Consider the following 16839-nt stretch of genomic DNA (forward strand, 5'->3'; position numbering starts at 1 on the left):
TTCCCTCTTACCCCCGTCCCCTTGCCCCAGGCTACTCAAACTGTAAAATATATTTGGGGGCTAATTATGCCAAAAGCACTGTACACATTTGAAGCTGCAGCCCTTACACAGTTGATGGGAGCTGAAGGGTACTTACTGATTTGCTGTTTGCTCTTTGTGACTGTGCAGACACAGGACGCTGCAAGAGACACACAAAGAGAATAAAAATCTTGTGTTCTCCAGGACACTATGATCCCTGCCTGAGTTGTTGAGGACTGGCAAGTACCCTAAACAAAACAGTACAAGCAAAGGGGGTGAGGCACTGGAAAAAGTTGGTCAGAGAAGTTGTGGATGCCCCAACCCTGGAACTGCTCAAAGACAGCTGGATGGGGTGTGAACAACCTGATCTAGTGGAAGATGTCCCTATCCACTATTGCAGTGGAGATGGAATTTGATAATCTTTAAGGTACTTTCCAATCCAAAGCACTCTATGATAACTGAAGTCCAGAGAAAAAGCTAACCACTTATACTTTCCTCATATCCTGCAAATGTATCCTGTCCCCATTCTAAACACAGCACTCATTCTAAGCTCAGATGTGCTCAACTGTGCACAATGCATCTGAATATATGGTTTTCAAAAGCACACTGAACTCAACTATGATGAGCAAAATTCTTATTTTTGTAAAATAAGAGACACCCATATTAGAATATTTAATAGCTATGCATCAAGGAGAAACAGATGCTGTCAAGTAAAATTGTCCATAGAATGGGAAGGGGGGGGGAAATCCCATGATTTTGCAAGTAATTTCATTTAAATACCTCAAAAATATTCCAGTTCTAGTGGAGAAAAAAAAAGATACTATTTATCATTCTAACACAGGTGTAGAAACACCAGCATGTCAAGAAGTACCCTGTATTACTTACCTGGTATCAGGCCTACAAGTAAAACCAGTTGACGGACAGGGACAGGTTCAAAAGAAATCATCATCAGAACTTATAGTTCTCTTGCCTTCAGTGGTATTCAGGCTGTCTTCTCCAACACCCAAGAGGAACAAATGGTGGAAGAAAGGATTCTCAGGAGACCTATCTATCATTTCTAGCTGTACTACTGACAAGTTCCTCTCTACAGCTGGTCTACTCAAAACAGATCAAGGTCCCTCCATTGCTTAGAAAGAGCTCCAATCCAAATCCACAAAAAGTTACAAAGGAAGCAGCAAAATTGTTCATTTCCCTAGAGGGAGAAATGCTCAAAGAGTCAAACCAAAGAAACTGCAAAGAAACTTACAGCCCAGTCCAGTGAAACTCAGAAAAGAGAGCAATCATCTCAAGATATCTATTCAAGAGAACTCTCAAGAGCATTGGTATCAACAGATCTTTTCCAAGCAGCAACTTTTACAATTATAAAAAGAGCCTATGTGAATGATCAAAACTTAAGACATCACAAAGGTGGTAGGAAAAAAACAAAAGATGACAAATACCTTTTGCAACACAAAATTGTAACAGGTATCAAAAATCCAAAAATCTGAGATAAAATGTATTCAGCAGAACAAGCTAACACATTCTGGAACATGGAAAGATCTAAACACCTAGCTAGCCATGGGATTACCACTTAGGTACTTAGGAAAAAATGCTGTAAAACTTTATCACTGAATCACAAACCTGTTCCGGTTAAACATAGGTGGTTCCTCTAACTAATAGGTTAGTTAGAGGAACCACCCTAATCCTGTCTCATAACCAATGCACTGTCATACAAATCTTTGCAACTTTCAACTGGCCAGCCTTACATGTCTTTGGGGGTATTTTTTAAGGAAAACAAAGTTGAAAGCCTCCTTAAACTTCAATGCTTGACAACAGCATAATTTTCTGAGACTGTCTTGTAAAACTTTGTCAAATCATCAGGATCTGATGCCATTACTCTAAGAAAAAAGGGTAATTTTTTTAAATGGTTCCTAATTTCTCATGTACCTTTTGTCTGTTACAAAGAGCACCAACACAGAGTGATTTGTATTTAAAGCACTATCACAATTGTCTTAGAAGTTTCAAATTTAGACATGCATCCTAAAGATGCTCAAAACTCATCTTACCAGCTATTCACTTCTCTCACAGTGACTAAAGACTCTTGAGTTTTACAAGAGATAAAATATTGCAATTTCTGTGAGCTTCCCTACACCAAAATGGACAGTGTCTTGATACACTGAGGCTGAACAAAAATGACTTGTCATTTCCTAACTGAACTTGAGCTACACAGCACCATCAGCTGCAGAGATGTCAGAGAACACCATCTGCCTATTTGCCTGAGGAGAAATGAGTTGGAAGTCCAAGTGACGTAACAGATCTCCCTGCCTTTTGTGAATGCTCCATTTCCACAGATATTTATGAAATCCATTTCCTAGACAAAAAGAGATAGAGAACAATTGTCCTTCAAATTGCAGTGCTGAGAAAGCACTACCTCAACAGAAAAGGCAAGGGGCAATCACAGCAAGACACATGAGGCCTCAGTCCAATGATCCATGGGAAAGAAAGTAGGATTCCAAAAGATTATAGGAAAGAAGCCTTAAACTTCAAATGCAAGAAGTTTTTCACCTAGGAGAAGGTCTTGGAGACATTCATAAAGCTCCAGGGTTCTGGAAGCTTGTTGTCCACAACAAAATCAAAGTGGTTGAACAGCCCAGAACTCAGGTGTAGCCCCTGAGGCCCTGAGAACCACAGAACGGTTTGGGGAAAGACATTAAAGGTTATCTAGATCCAACTGCCCTGCCATGGGGAGGGAAGCCTCCACTAGACCAAGGTGCTCAAAGCCCCATCCAGCCTGGTCTTGAGCACCTCCAGGGCTACAGAGTCCACAAACTCTTTGGGCAACATGTTTCAATGCCTCACCAACCCTACAATTTAAAATTTCATCTTCCATAGTTATGCTAGAAATCCAGATAATCTCACTCGCTGCCGCTCTCACTTGTGAGTCAAATTCTGCGAGAATTACTTCCTCCTATGCCAGGGCTTGTGAAAGTCACTTACCTGCAGCTTCTGGTATGGATTTCTTCTGACAGATTCAGATGAATGATAAATGGACCGGCTTGACCGCTGGCCTGGATCCTGGCATACAAAGCCTATGGGCACCAAGAGCCACATGAGAACTTTAACACAGACAAACCCCAAAAGATTAATCTAGCATTTCTGTTCACAGTCTTAATCTATGCATGACCTTCTTGTCCCTGCCCAAGGACCAATAAGGATCCTTTTCTTTTTTATACCTTGCTTTGTTTAATCCTAAACTGTAATTGCATTACATTTTTTGAACAAAAACTTGCTTCAAGATCAAGTACTTAAATCAATAAATGGGTTACTGAATAGCAGCACAGAGAAACACTTGTTTTTTTTAAACAGCTGAGCAGTGTACCCGATGACAATTTTACTTCTTTCACTATTGGGGCAAATTGAATCAAGCAACTAAACCAAGATGCAAGGGACGCTGTGCTCTAGACAGTACTCCAATTCTAGCAACCCAACCAAAACCCACACATTCAACCTAAAAAATGCTTGAATGCTAACTCTGAAAGCTAAAGAGAGCAGTGTATTCAAATACCAAATTAGGAACTCTTCAAACCACCTAAGCATCACAAACAGATGATTATTCTGAAGTTGAAATGTCCATATATCACTTCTCAGTGATCTATGCTGCTCTCCTTAACTAGAGTTCACATCTATTATACTCATCTAGTAACATGCAGCTTTATAAACCTACCTTTTGCTGGTTTTAAATAAGGGGAAGTTTGAAGGATTTTTTTGCTTCACTCACCTACAAGAGTGAACATATCTGAAAGCATGCTAGCTTTGATCTTCAGGTCCAAAGGAGCATCACTGTCACCACATGCAACAGAGGATAACAGGAATTATTTGTCTGGCATTGAATGAGAGGAATGCATCAGTATTCAGTTTATCTCCCAATCCAGTTTCTTTGCCTTCTTAAAACAGGCAAAAACAAGAAGAAAATTAGGTGATTTTCACATACATAGGTAAAGATCAGAGAGCAATGGCTTAATCTGTTGATCTTTTTTCCACAGCTTTTAGTGTGCTAATGCAGACACACACAGATTTGTTTAAACTCTCCTTAGGGCTAGAAACATTTTCTTTGAATGTATGTATGTTACATTTCATGAAGTAGACAAAAGTTGCTGTTGTAGAATTCTTAAAAACCACTCTTCCACATAAAATCATAGCCAAGAGGCCTACCAAAATAAATCCTCAACTTCCATTAGAGCATAAGGGTCAGCATAAGGGTCAAGTCAACACTCACTCTTTAGAAATTTTCTGATTAGAGTACTAGACTGAGCCCAAGAACTCCTCTACATACTCAAGTAAAGTGTAACTGATTGAACTCTGCTTGGACTCCAAAATCTAAAAGCTTCTATCAGCCAAGAAGATTGAAATCCAACACAATAGTCTGACAGATCTCCAAAATTTATCTATAATGAGAGATTATGAAGCATTAACAGTGATGATGGAAGAGAAACAATTAAAAAGTAAATGGAATCCCAACTGGGCTCTTTCAAAACCTATTGCTGCAGTAAGTTTGTTTATCCAAAGGAAAAAAGCAAAGGAGTAGCCTCTCTGCCAATCAGCTGTGGAACAAAATCTGCAGGCACCATGAAACCATGCCCTCCTAGGACCACAAGTTTCAAGGACAACCATCTCCAGCAACAGTCCCTGCCTCATGTTAAATTGGGAATCACTTACCAGGCCAGTGATGGGGACAGGTTCACTTCCAACAGCCAGGGCTTCAGAGTGTCATCAATAAGGACATCAAAACCATATAGCTCTAAAAACACAGCAGACACTAAGTTCACCTTACTGCATCTTTAAGCATTCACAGAAGGTCCAACATTAGTTTCTACCAGGCCATTCCAATCTAAATTATATATGTTAAATCCAGCAAACTCTATAGAGATGAACAAATAATAACATTCCTCAAGTGGCAATTTTCACTTCATCAAAACTAAACTTCTTCTGCCTTGGGGGGGGGGCGGGAAGAGAGGAACAAAAATATTAGGAAAGTATTATGTAGAAAAATAAAAAACTCTTCACTGCCCACAAGTTGTAGTTCACACAGAACTCTAATACTTGCTTTCACATAGAATTGACACAAGCATAGCAGGTTCAATCTACTTCTTGCACTGGATCCTGGAAACAACAAAATTTCATTCTCCTTTCCACTTTTTAATCCCTTTATTAATTGTTCCAGTCAGCTAGAGAAAACCTTGCTTCTTTCAAGCATCAGCTTCTTTTCAATTATTCCTGTATGTTTTCTGCAATATCCCCATGGGGTTACAACAGACTTCTCCTCGGCAACTCCATCTACACAGACAACCTCCCATAACTTTATAGCTTATTGATAGCTTGTTGCTTTGCAGCAAACCACAGCAGAAATACTTTTTCCTTAGTTTCTAAAACAATCATAACATACTACATCTGCTAGATGTGTTCTGCTCTATACTGCTCAGATTGAAGCCAGCTCCCCATTCCAAATCTGATTTTACTATTTCACTCTCTATACATATTTTCTCTAGGTTTGGGAAGAGTTGCAGAAGGATGCTTCACAAATATGAGTGTAAATCAGAAGCTGGCATTAATGCAATTGCTTCTTTCAGCATTAAGAAATAGACTTCCTAATCATCAGGGCAACTTAAGCAATTTTTTTAAAACACCACAAAACAGGGTATTGGCAGAGAAGAATTTTCATTAAATTAAACAGTTCCTTAGTGCCTGAAATAAAAGCAGGAGAACTTCTTTGCCATGTTTCTTTCCCTGAATTCTGGCTCTGGCCTTTTGTCACCTGCCTGACATTGATGTCAGCTCTGGGGAGCTGGACTGCTTGACAAGCTCTTCCTATGCAGACAGCTGTGCAAAAGCTCATGCAGCTTATAATGGGAAGTCAATGAGCTAGGGTCAGGAGAGGCTTGGAAGGGGGGAAATGGCAGAGGAGTGAGCATGGCCTGCTCACTATTCTAGAGTCTGTAGCCAGTCATTGAATGGGAAACAACAGCAGAGAGTTAAAGAGTTGGTTCACTCCAAAGAAATGAGGCAGAATCTACATTTTTTTTCTCTTGCCCTCCCAGACAGGAACAGCTGCAGTGGAGGGAAAAGGAGAAGGTGGGGATTTTAAGTGTAAATATTACCAAAGCACTTTGACCGGGAGAACCTTCTGATGACTTTGATACATTATATAAAAATACAGTCTCAGGTTTGGTGAAGACCCATGACTATTAACAACACAGAAAACTCAGCAGCTCATGCCCAAGGCAGAGAAGCAATGAGTGGGCCTGCAGCAGCTGCTGGTCTGCAGCCTCCAGCCCCAGCCAGGAAGAAGTGCATTTTGTTTTGACTAGCTCCTGCTTCTTTTGCTGCTGGCCATTCCCTTCCTTGGCCCCTCGGAGGCCCTTTCCTAGTGTTTTGGCTCCTCTCACTTTTTCCTCCTCTCCCACACAATTCTCTTGCAAATTGCTCGCTCTTTAAAGCTCTATCTTTCCCGCCCAGTTAGTCATTCTGTCCACTTTTTCAAATACACATGGGAAACCTTTCAACCTCAACTAGCTCTAACCACTCTGCTGGAGCTTCACATTCCTTTCCCTTGTGTCTGCCTTATTTATTAGGACAGTAAGCTCTTCAGGGTATCCCTGTTGACTTAATTCCATTGTTAAACATGGATTCTAAAGCCACTTGCAATGACTTAGGGTCTCCTAGGAAGTCTCCACTGTTGCTCCATAATGCCCCAAGTCTCACATATTCTGAGAAGCATCTACAATCCCTAGACAAGTATCTCTGCTGTCTTGGGGCATCAGGAGCTGCATAGCATCCATGTTCTGGCAATTTGAATCAAGCCTCACAGATTCCACACAGGGCTTAGCACAAAGATCTGCTCAACAGTCAGAAGCTTATCCAGAAATATCTTGCTGGCGCTCTTTCACATTTGGAAAATGTACTTCCTGGATAAAACACAATAGTCACAGTACCCTTTCCACTCTGAAACTTGATAAAATAAATACACAGGCAGGACAAAGATACAGAGTCACACAAGCATAGGATAATGCAAAGTATATCCTCTGCAATTACCAGCTTCAGCAAGGCTGCCACTTCCCTCTGCAGGGAGAGTAAAGAGAACAACGACTGAAAGAGCAAAACATGCTTCACACTGTGGCAATGGCAGGTTCAGGACAAGCCACCTAGTACCACTATTTCTACTAAGGGAAGAACAGAAGAAACTGAAACCAAGTTTCCATAGTGCCTTCTCTTGCTACTATAATCCACAAAAGCATGCTCCACCCCTACGGTGTGTTAAAGAGTGGAATTATATCAGGAGGTGCCAATTGTTTCCAAGACTCAGCAGGAAGTCCTCCTCCAATCCCCACAGAGAAGTCACTGCTGACCGAGCTTCCCACTCCCAAAAGAAAGCCTAGCTTCAGTGCACAGTCTAACAACAAGAGTTCAACCAAAGATTTTTTTGCCAATGACGTTATCTAAGATTAAGACAAAGGCTAGAGAGATAGTTTCAGGCTTTTTGATTCTGATAAACTCCCATGTATTCCAAGTTTATCTTACAATCCTCTCCAAGACTGCACCAGCGCTCTCTTTTACAAAATATCCCCAAAGAATCTGTTATTCCCTGTAAGTACAGAAACTAAATCACAAGCGATAGCACAGTAGCATAAAGAAACTTTTCATGATTTTGCATAGCATGAATTAGCTCAGTTCCTAAAGTGTCACTGTAATTCTGGTCTTTCTTTGCAGCTTGTTCCCTGGATTTAAAAAAAGCTTTACTGCAAAGTACATACTCTACAATTCAATGGAGACAACCTGAAGTTATGAAGGGACACAAACAGCGGGGAAAAAACATTCATAGCACACAACTCTTTATTGATATTGCTATAAAACCCGATATCCTCATTTTATGTAGGAGATGGGGTTTACAGACATTTCTAATGCAAGGAAATTTTGCCAGTGAAATTCAAGTCTTCCATTTTTTCTTTCTATTCCTCCTGTTCTTGTATTAAGGTTTAATTCCCTTTTTAAGAGAACTTCATTTTAACAGAAAAAGGTTTTATCGCTATATTTTTACAGAAAAGGACCCCACAAGAGGGGACAAGTAGCTTCAAGTCTAACATCAAAGAACAGGAGTCTTGGTGCAAACTCGGCTGCCTTTATAATCCTAATCTTACTGAGTAAATAAATTATCATCCACTAGGCATAAACTTGTTCAACCCAGTGTGTGATTCCAGAGTGAGCAAAGAGGTTAATATTCCAGTAACCACTTTAGGACAACACTTAACTTCCCTTCCAACACTGAGGAACATAAGAGTAGATATGTAGCTACTTCGTCCTCAACAAACTCAAGTGCCCAAATTAACAAAATATAGTATTAGGTAGACCAAAATAAAAGCCATCTGACTCTATGGATGGATACAACAAGTGAAGGATAAAGAGAGCATGTTTCCCAACCTCATTAGCCCAAGTTCTTCTGATTTCAAGCTCTTACCCTCCAAGAACCTTAGCCCCAGAAAAAGCCATGAGACAAGAATAACCTGGTGTTCCTCACTTTGATGTCATCCGTCTGGTGAAGACCCTAATGCCACCACAAGAACCAGTGGCAGTAGAAGACAGAATGACAAGCCAGGGTTGATTCTGACTTTGGTAACAGAAGTCCATTGATGATAAATTGACAGTGCTGGTCATTTCCTAAGTCTCCCCAAAATCAGCCATAAAAGCTTTTTAGGTCTGCTCCAGCCTTCTGAGAAAGAAAACTAGTGCTACCAAGCTGAGAACAACTTCCTAAAAGAAACAAAGTTTCTGCAGCAACAGGGATTTTGAATCTTTCAACCAAGCTCTGGGTACTAAATCATCAATATCAGATGGGTACCATTCAGAGCCACGAAGTGACAAATAAGAAAAACAGTGCAGGGATAGACCCCCCCATTCCTATAGAAGCTATAACTAGAAGACCTATTCCTTGAACTCATTATACCCTTCACACTCAGCTGACAGTTTAGTCAAATTTGAAGATACAGTTACATTACAAAATCTACCTCACCCATTAGATCATCAAAACACCTGCCATGAAGGCTACAGGCCTCCTGAATCTGCTTGTAGCCAAAGGAGTCTACAACCTCTTTCAGATTCCAATGGCATCTTTATACACTGGCTTCAAAGCAAAGACTGATGCTAAGGCTATAAAAATAGAATGGATAAAGCTTTGTAAAAAAAAAAGTAATGATAGGAAATCTCTGTTCAGCTTTTCTGTGACATGTCATGTAAAAAACTACAAAACATAGGAAATAAGTATGGTATATGCATGGCTGACTTAAGTCACTAAGCATAGACTCACCTCACATCAATAAGTACGTACAGAAATTCCTTAAGAATCTCAAGTTTTTAGTGCCCTGGAAAACTCATAATGGAGCAGGTCAGCACTGTTGAGAACTACAAAAGGCTTCCCCTAAATAGCTCAACTGCCACCACTAAGAAAGCTAACTGTTTACGAAGAACAGCAACATAGGCAGTTGAGAAACCGGTGATTCGGCACAAATGAAGACTTTTTAAAGCATTTAGCTCCAGATCAGCACCACTCAAATCATACAATAGTTTATTGTTTGCTTTTATCTCAATATAGATGTGAATAGAAGCAACAGCCTGGCCAATTCAGCCTTAAGACACAGAAGCAGCTAAATAAGAAACTCGTTGCTTTGGTGGGATCAGTACGCCCATTACCCTATCCTGGCCTGCCTTCTTGATTGCAGACAAGCTCAACAGTGTCACAGTTGTCTAGTGGGTTTACTAGAATGTAAATGAAACAAGAGGACTTCAATTTATTGCTTCTTTAAGCTCACATTTCAGTGAGTGCAGAAAATGGTGCTACCTGGCTGCTGGCAAAAATACGTGCTGCACCAGCCACCTTAATTTCCTACCCTACTAAAGCACCACCCAGGGAAATTTTTCATTCTGCCTGAAAGCTGGCCTTACTGCCCCTTTCTAGCCTACCCAGAGGTGCTTACTTCAGGAGGGAGAAAAACACAGTCTGTAATCAGCTTGGGCACATGCAGCCCTATTGTACCTCTTGTTCCCACAATGATATGTCACATCCCTCAAGTAAGTGCAATATCTATCCATCTTTCTCTTAAAGAAGGCTCCAGAGGTAACCATTGACTCAGCTGGTGTCCAGCTTTAGGACAGTGCAGTGATCTGGAGAGTTGCAGCATGCCCCCCTCTGGAATTACTTATTTGTTAAAACAAATTTTACTAGGAGCTTAATTTTACATAAGGAATTATTAGCTAATTACAAAGAACAAAATGGATGATTGGGATCACTTTGTTAATAACAGTACAAGAACAAGGCAACAAAATCAAATAGTACTTGCAGTGCTTCTGTGATGCACTTAAGAGGAACAAAACTGAGCATCCCAAGTCCTTTGAAAACTGATTATTACTAGAATGCAGTAAATAGCTCACATTACACGGCCAAAATGGAACTCACTCTTTACACAAGCTGTCACCACCACTCTGTTTTGACATTAGAAAAAGGACTATCCTGACCTAGCATTCTCTTTCTAGGCATGCATTGGTAGCAGGAATCAGCCTGTCTCACCAGTCTCAGAAAATGAAGAAGCCATGAATAAACTCCCTTCCTTTAAATCCAGGAGACAAGTACATTACATATAAAAACACTTGTGAAAGAACTGACGGACCACTGCAGTACTAATCAATTAGAGAGATAAAATGGGCAAACTCATCTGGACAAAAGTACTTGTGATTTGATTTTTTTAGGAAGAAAATGGCATTTGTACAGGAGTTCTATTCCCTATAACAGCATTACAAGCACTAGAGTAGAATACAACTTAGTTATATTTTTTAGAAGTTTTCCAAACAAGACCCATCTCTGCATCTGAATTTCAGATAAAGGTTTCTGAAGTCTGAGATACTTTTCACATGATCAACCCTCCTCAGGAGACACACTCAGTTTCATTGTTCACAGCTCAGAATGGAAAAAAAAAACCACAAAAAAAAAGGCTCTTGTCTGAGACTCAACATGCTGCCTTGAAATCTCTGTTCGCAGTTTTCTCCTTCATGCTAACAACTATGAAATGAACCATTACGACCACTTCCAGATAGAAAAACTGAATTATTTACAAGGTTAAAAGTCATACAACCAAAAAGTGTCAGAACAAGACACACAGATGACAAATGAACCATACAGCAAGATGGAGGTTCAAATCCCTGAGACAACGACCACCACTTAATTGTGGGGGAAGGTGGCAGAAAGTACTGAGCTCTGGAAATGCCTAAGTCTCCCCAGGGAAGCAGTATGGCTCCTACTTAAGCTCTCTTTCCTGGGAAGCTCTTAATTTATGTTTACACTGAAATAAACGGAACAAAACAGTTTATTTGTGGGGGAGCATCTGAGAGGGTGGTTAGTGCAACCCTGGGGAGGCAGCAGGAAGTGGGATAACCTCAGAGCCAGGCCCAGCAGAAAGTACATGAGGAGCATTAGTTTCCATATACACAGCTCTAGAGACAACTGAGGAAGGAAAAGAGAGAAGCCAAAAAAAGAGGCAGCTAAAGTGGTTTTGACATGTCTTTTTTCAACTAGCCAATAAAGTGCCATTTCACTGAGACTATTATCTAACTCATAAATCCCCATGTATGACCAGGTCCTTCAACTTTGAAGGAATCAGAACTAGGCAGGAGAAACTATGGTGGGAGAGGTAGTTAGTTTTGGGAGGTAACTAAACAACCTATCAGTCACGGCTCCTTGATTCCTGACTGTCTTATCACCCTCAAATATTCAAAGAGGCATTTATGCTGCAGTGTTAAAAGCTGCAGAATTGTCACTATCTAAGTGCAACCACATAAAGGGATTTGACCTGTCACAGCTAGTTTAAATGTAAGTTCCAATACTTAAACATAGGATAGCCTAAGCCAAGCTTGGTCTTTGGTTTGAGCACTGAGACTTGATCTTCGTGCTTGCATCCACACGAGTGAAGGACGGCTAGGAGCAGGAGGAGGCCTCTTTAGGGAAGGTTGGGAAGCAGCCACTGGAAAGTGGGAGAAGGCACACTGTGGTACCAGCCGCTGCCTTCTGGAGCTCGTCCCAGCGTGTGCTGGCGCGGAGCTCCGCGGCGCCGCTGCCAGCGCGGAGCGGGCGCGCAGCTCCGCCAGGAGCGGCCTCGGCCGCCCCCGCGCGGCGCCCCCGGCACCCCGGGCACGCACACGCGGCTCCTCCCCACCCGCACAGCACCAGGAACACGCAAATCTACACTGCCAGGTGGCTCGAGAGAAAATAGGAAGTGCTCTAACAACGTGTTTAATCACCCACAGCCATTCTTTGCAAGGGCACTAGTAAATCACGACCTTTCCAGCACTTCCCCAAGTTCCCTCTGAAGTCCTTTTTCATCATTCTATTTTCATCTTTTTTGCATGAGACTCTGATCAATGGTGACACACGGTGAACTGAGATTCTATGCCCCCTGCCCTCACTGAGGCTTATGCTAAAGAAAAAAAAAACAAAACAACCAAAAGAGTATCCAGCTTTCTTACACTAGGGAATGCATATTTCTCTCTAGCATGACAAAGGCAGAGGTTCCAAACAGTACTCAACAGGCAATCAACAAAGATGTCCCCAGCGTCTTACCAAAGCAGCTGCCACGATGTGAAAGAAAACTTTTACAAGCTGATGCAATGGACGGCTCAGCAGAAACTAGAGTCTTGATAATCAGGTCCTCCACGTTGGCCATCAGTGCTGCAAGGAGGGGAGGGGGGCAGAAGGAAAAAGAAAAAAAGCAGATTGTGAAGTAACACATAATATCCAGGAAGGCATGAGAATATGCATATGGAGATAGACCTTTGTGACTCAAAGCAATGATGCTTGGAAATCCATGCAAGCCTAAGTAAATAGACATGCATAAGTATCCTAGTGCAAAAATACTCACAAATGAGAATGTGAAAATGATAAATGTCAGTATATGTCCAGTGCAGGTAAACAAACATATGGCAAACACACCAGCACAAGTCAGCTGGAGTCTGACCACTGCCTACTCAAGAGTATTAGAATTACACAAGAGTTAGACTAGAGTGGGTTAGTGAGATAAGCCCTCAAACTATAGAGAATAAGCCATAGCACTGAGATATAAAAATTTTTATTGTGAACTTTTATGAGATAACTGTTCTGTGACACTGCACCTTCCTCTAATGCAGCTGTCCCATACCAAAGTTCATAAATCTTTTCAAAATTTTAAGACCGGTGACAGCTCCCAGTCCTGCTGACCTATAGATAGCCCATAGTATGAAAGCACTCTCCAGCTCCTGCATGAGCCTGTGAACAGAGCTCAGGAACAGGAGTCTGAGAAGACAGAGGAAGCAAAAGGCAAGAAAAGATGTACATTAGACATAGACCTGGATTCTACACTGGACTTGGGATGAGTCATGCAACAGAAAGAACACCACGCTGGTTTTGTTTTCAAGGACAAGCAATAGCAAAGTGAGAGAAGGGAGAAATGAACAAATACTGGAATCATAGTCTCAGAAGTTAATAAAGATGAAAGGACAACCTCCCCCACCCCTCAAAGGGAGGGCAAGCAAATCCACAGACATCTGGCAACCCGTGCTTCAAAGAGTATCTTCTAGAAACCACTTGACTAGAGAGTTTACTTTAGGTCTACAATTACTACTTCTCATGCTCAGATGATGACATGCAGGGACCTGAACAATTACAGAAAGAGCATGCAAGCAAATTCAGATGTGAACTTCTGTACCAGAAAACAACTAAGTGGAACCAACACAGCATGGAAACATCCCAGCACACATAAACAACCCAGAGCACAAAAACCCTGCCAGCCCAGACAAGGCCAGCACTTTTCAGCCAGCATTCTGCCTCCCTATGGCCAGAACCAGATGCATCAGAGAAAGGTGCATGTCTTGTAATAGATAAAGAAATCTGCTTGCATTGCTCAGTAGTTTAATTATTAAGAGTGTATATTTTATACTTGAGGTTGGGGTGAGGTGTGGAGATATATTAATAATAATTATTACATATTCACAGCTGGCTGAACACCTGTGGTGCAAGGGATTGGACAGCCATGCACACACATGATGGAAAAAAAGTCTACTTCCATCTGAAAGCCAGATTCAAATCCCTTTCTCCAACATTTGAGTGTTCCTTGGCAACATTTGCAATATGGGCCATAGCTGCTATCAGTAATTTTACTGATGCCTCAGTATCACAGGTAAACTACCCCTTAAGGGATATACCTGGATTCTGCTCTGCAGATGCAGTTACTCCCAGCAGACCTGGCAAAGGTGTGGAAGAGGGAGCTATTTTATATGAAACACAGACTAAATGAAAACACCCAGCAAAAACCTGAGCCATGGAAAGATGACACCACATCCAAGAGTCATTCAAATTGGCACAGCTGTCCAGAGGTTGGTCACTCATCAGACTGAACAGGCCATGGGAGCAGTAGAGGGAGGGAAGCTTTTAGAAGGAATGGAATGACCTTAAGAAACGGGAAATGTAGGTAAAATATTAAGAAACACACCCTGAGAAAGTCTCAGAATACTAGTCGCAAAAAGGAAGAAGGGGTTAGGCCTTATCTCTGGGGATAGGGAAGATATGCACAGGTCTCATGAGTAAGGAACAATGCTTCCCTCCACCCTGCTCTGGTGCTAAATGGGACTCACTGGGGGTCTTCCTTCTTAGAACTCACACTAGTGAGATGATCAAGATCCAACAAAGAAATAACAGAACAGGATTTTTACTGACCTGCAGTGTCTCTCCCCTCTTGTTTTAAGTACCTCAGCATTGCACTCATGCTCCACTTGTTTCCATAATCCTCTACTTCAGGATCATCACAGCTAAAAATAAATGAAAGAAGGAGATTCACACCACTGGCCCACCTCTATGGATCAGCATTAGACCCACTCAGGTAAACTGACCCAACCTCTAGAGAACACATTCCATTTTTCAGCCAAGTACCTGACATAATCTCCACTCTTCTTGTTAACACTGTAGTTAGTCAGATGCATGAACTGGTTTTTAATGTTCTTGGATGCCTGGTCATACCTCACTGTAGCAAATCTGTGAAGAGGAATAAAAATTGACAGTATTTCTTAAACAAGTGGCATTCTTGCTGAATACAGCAAGCATGTCACTACAAATTACAGACCACCACACAGACCACTCAACAGAAACACCCAGGGAGAGAAAGCATGTAGTGAGACTTCAAATGCAAAATAGTTTATCCTCAAAGGACACATCAAGCAAAAAATAATGTCATAGAATGTGAATATAATGCAATAGAATAGCTGCAGCTGGAATGGAACTACAATAGTAATCTAGCCCAACTGCAATAATTTTCTTACACTACACGTAATCCATATTTTAGGTCTCAGACTTTGGAGAAAAATCAATTTTAAAAAATTGATGGCAGAATCCAGAGCATCTATTAGGTAGAATGACCAGTGTGATCCACTGATAATCACTGCAGCTTATCACAGCAAGCATGTTCCAGTTCAAAAAACCCCAAACAACTACAAAAAAACAACAAGAAAAAAAACCTTCACTCTGACAATCCTCCTGTACCACAAGAGCTTAAGATGCCAATGTCTCAAAAGAAGTAAGGGGAATAAGAAAGGATAAGGGGAGAGTCAAACACATGCTACCCAAAGAAGCCCCAGAAAGAGGAAAAGTATGTACCAAGCACAGCAGGGTTAGCTGCATAAAAAGGGGAGTAGATATGGGGTAAGCCTCAATGCAGGAAAAAGGAGACAGGATTCTGGAAAAATGGAAGAGTGAGAAAAATTGGATCATCTGGTTATGCAATGAAATAATGTTCAGAAAAGAATGCATCTCCAATTTTTTTAACTAATAGTCATCTCTCTTCATCATTCCCCAATTCTTTCCCATAGCTCAGAAGAAGCTGAACTATACAAAGACAGCTAACAAGTTACCAAAAAAAAAGAAAAAAAAAATCCCCAAAAAACCCCCAATCCTCCCTTTAGAAAGAACAGCCAAAAACCCAAAGACCTCATTTTTCAGTGAAAACTATGCCATTACTGCCCTCACTTGGTAGCCATTTTGAGAAATACCTGCTGCCATAAGAACTACACCAGCAAATCCATGAAAATTATTAGACTTATCCTTAAAAACACATGTGGAAGCAAGAGGGAAAACAAACCCCCCATGATATAACTAATTTTAAGTGGCGAGGTGAAAACAGTGAAATAAATACAGTGAAAAGTATTTTTGCACTATATTTTTCTCAGCTTTTACTATGTACAAAGTCAGAGCAGCTGGCAACAAAAGCATTTGGAAGTTTGGATCCTCTTTCCACATATTTCCACAGCTTAAAGTATTTGAATTTCTTTTCAGTTTAACTCTAAGTTTCCTGGATTTAGCACTTCTGTTTTGAAAACAGTGACAAAAGCCCTGTCATATATTTGGTTCTTATTTATTATTTCATCATCTCCATCTTACTGGCAGCCTACTAGAAGTATTTGTTGAAATATATTTTCGGCCAGATCCTGAAAGACACTGAGCACAGAGAGCCATTTCAAGCCTCCCTTGGTACTTCCAAGGAGAGGGGAATTGGGTTCACCATGCTTTTCAGCTTATGCTTTTAATTCTTCATCCTCAAATAAAAGAATAGGAACCCCTGACAGACACAGACAATACTCCAAAAACAGTATTTCTGTACCTTCAAGTGCTTGCATTTGCTTCCTTCTACAGAGACCATCCTTAATTATTAGGGTAGTCTGAGCTCCACGCTCAGAATTTTACATTCCCATGGGGACTGCCTATTCAGAAGATATTTCACTGTGTTC

General features: G+C 41.0%; 1 protein-coding gene across 2 annotated transcripts in view; it reads right to left on the minus strand.

The window, feature by feature from the left end:
• TTLL5 (tubulin tyrosine ligase like 5) overlaps nucleotides 1-16839 on the minus strand; it is a 123452-nt gene that overhangs the window by 86480 nt on the left and 20133 nt on the right. For both annotated transcript variants that reach the window (XM_064423803.1, XM_064423804.1), the window contains 7 exons: nucleotides 14993-15094; nucleotides 14780-14871; nucleotides 12653-12760; nucleotides 4714-4795; nucleotides 3776-3837; nucleotides 2995-3086; nucleotides 137-178 (listed from right to left, as the gene is read on the minus strand). In XM_064423803.1, the coding sequence (XP_064279873.1) occupies nucleotides 137-178; nucleotides 2995-3086; nucleotides 3776-3837; nucleotides 4714-4795; nucleotides 12653-12760; nucleotides 14780-14871; nucleotides 14993-15094 (580 nt within the window). The remainder of the gene's footprint in view (nucleotides 1-136; nucleotides 179-2994; nucleotides 3087-3775; nucleotides 3838-4713; nucleotides 4796-12652; nucleotides 12761-14779; nucleotides 14872-14992; nucleotides 15095-16839) is intronic.

The sequence above is a fragment of the Passer domesticus genome, chromosome 6 (assembly GCF_036417665.1).
Source record: "Passer domesticus isolate bPasDom1 chromosome 6, bPasDom1.hap1, whole genome shotgun sequence".
Lineage (NCBI taxonomy): Eukaryota > Metazoa > Chordata > Aves > Passeriformes > Passeridae > Passer > Passer domesticus.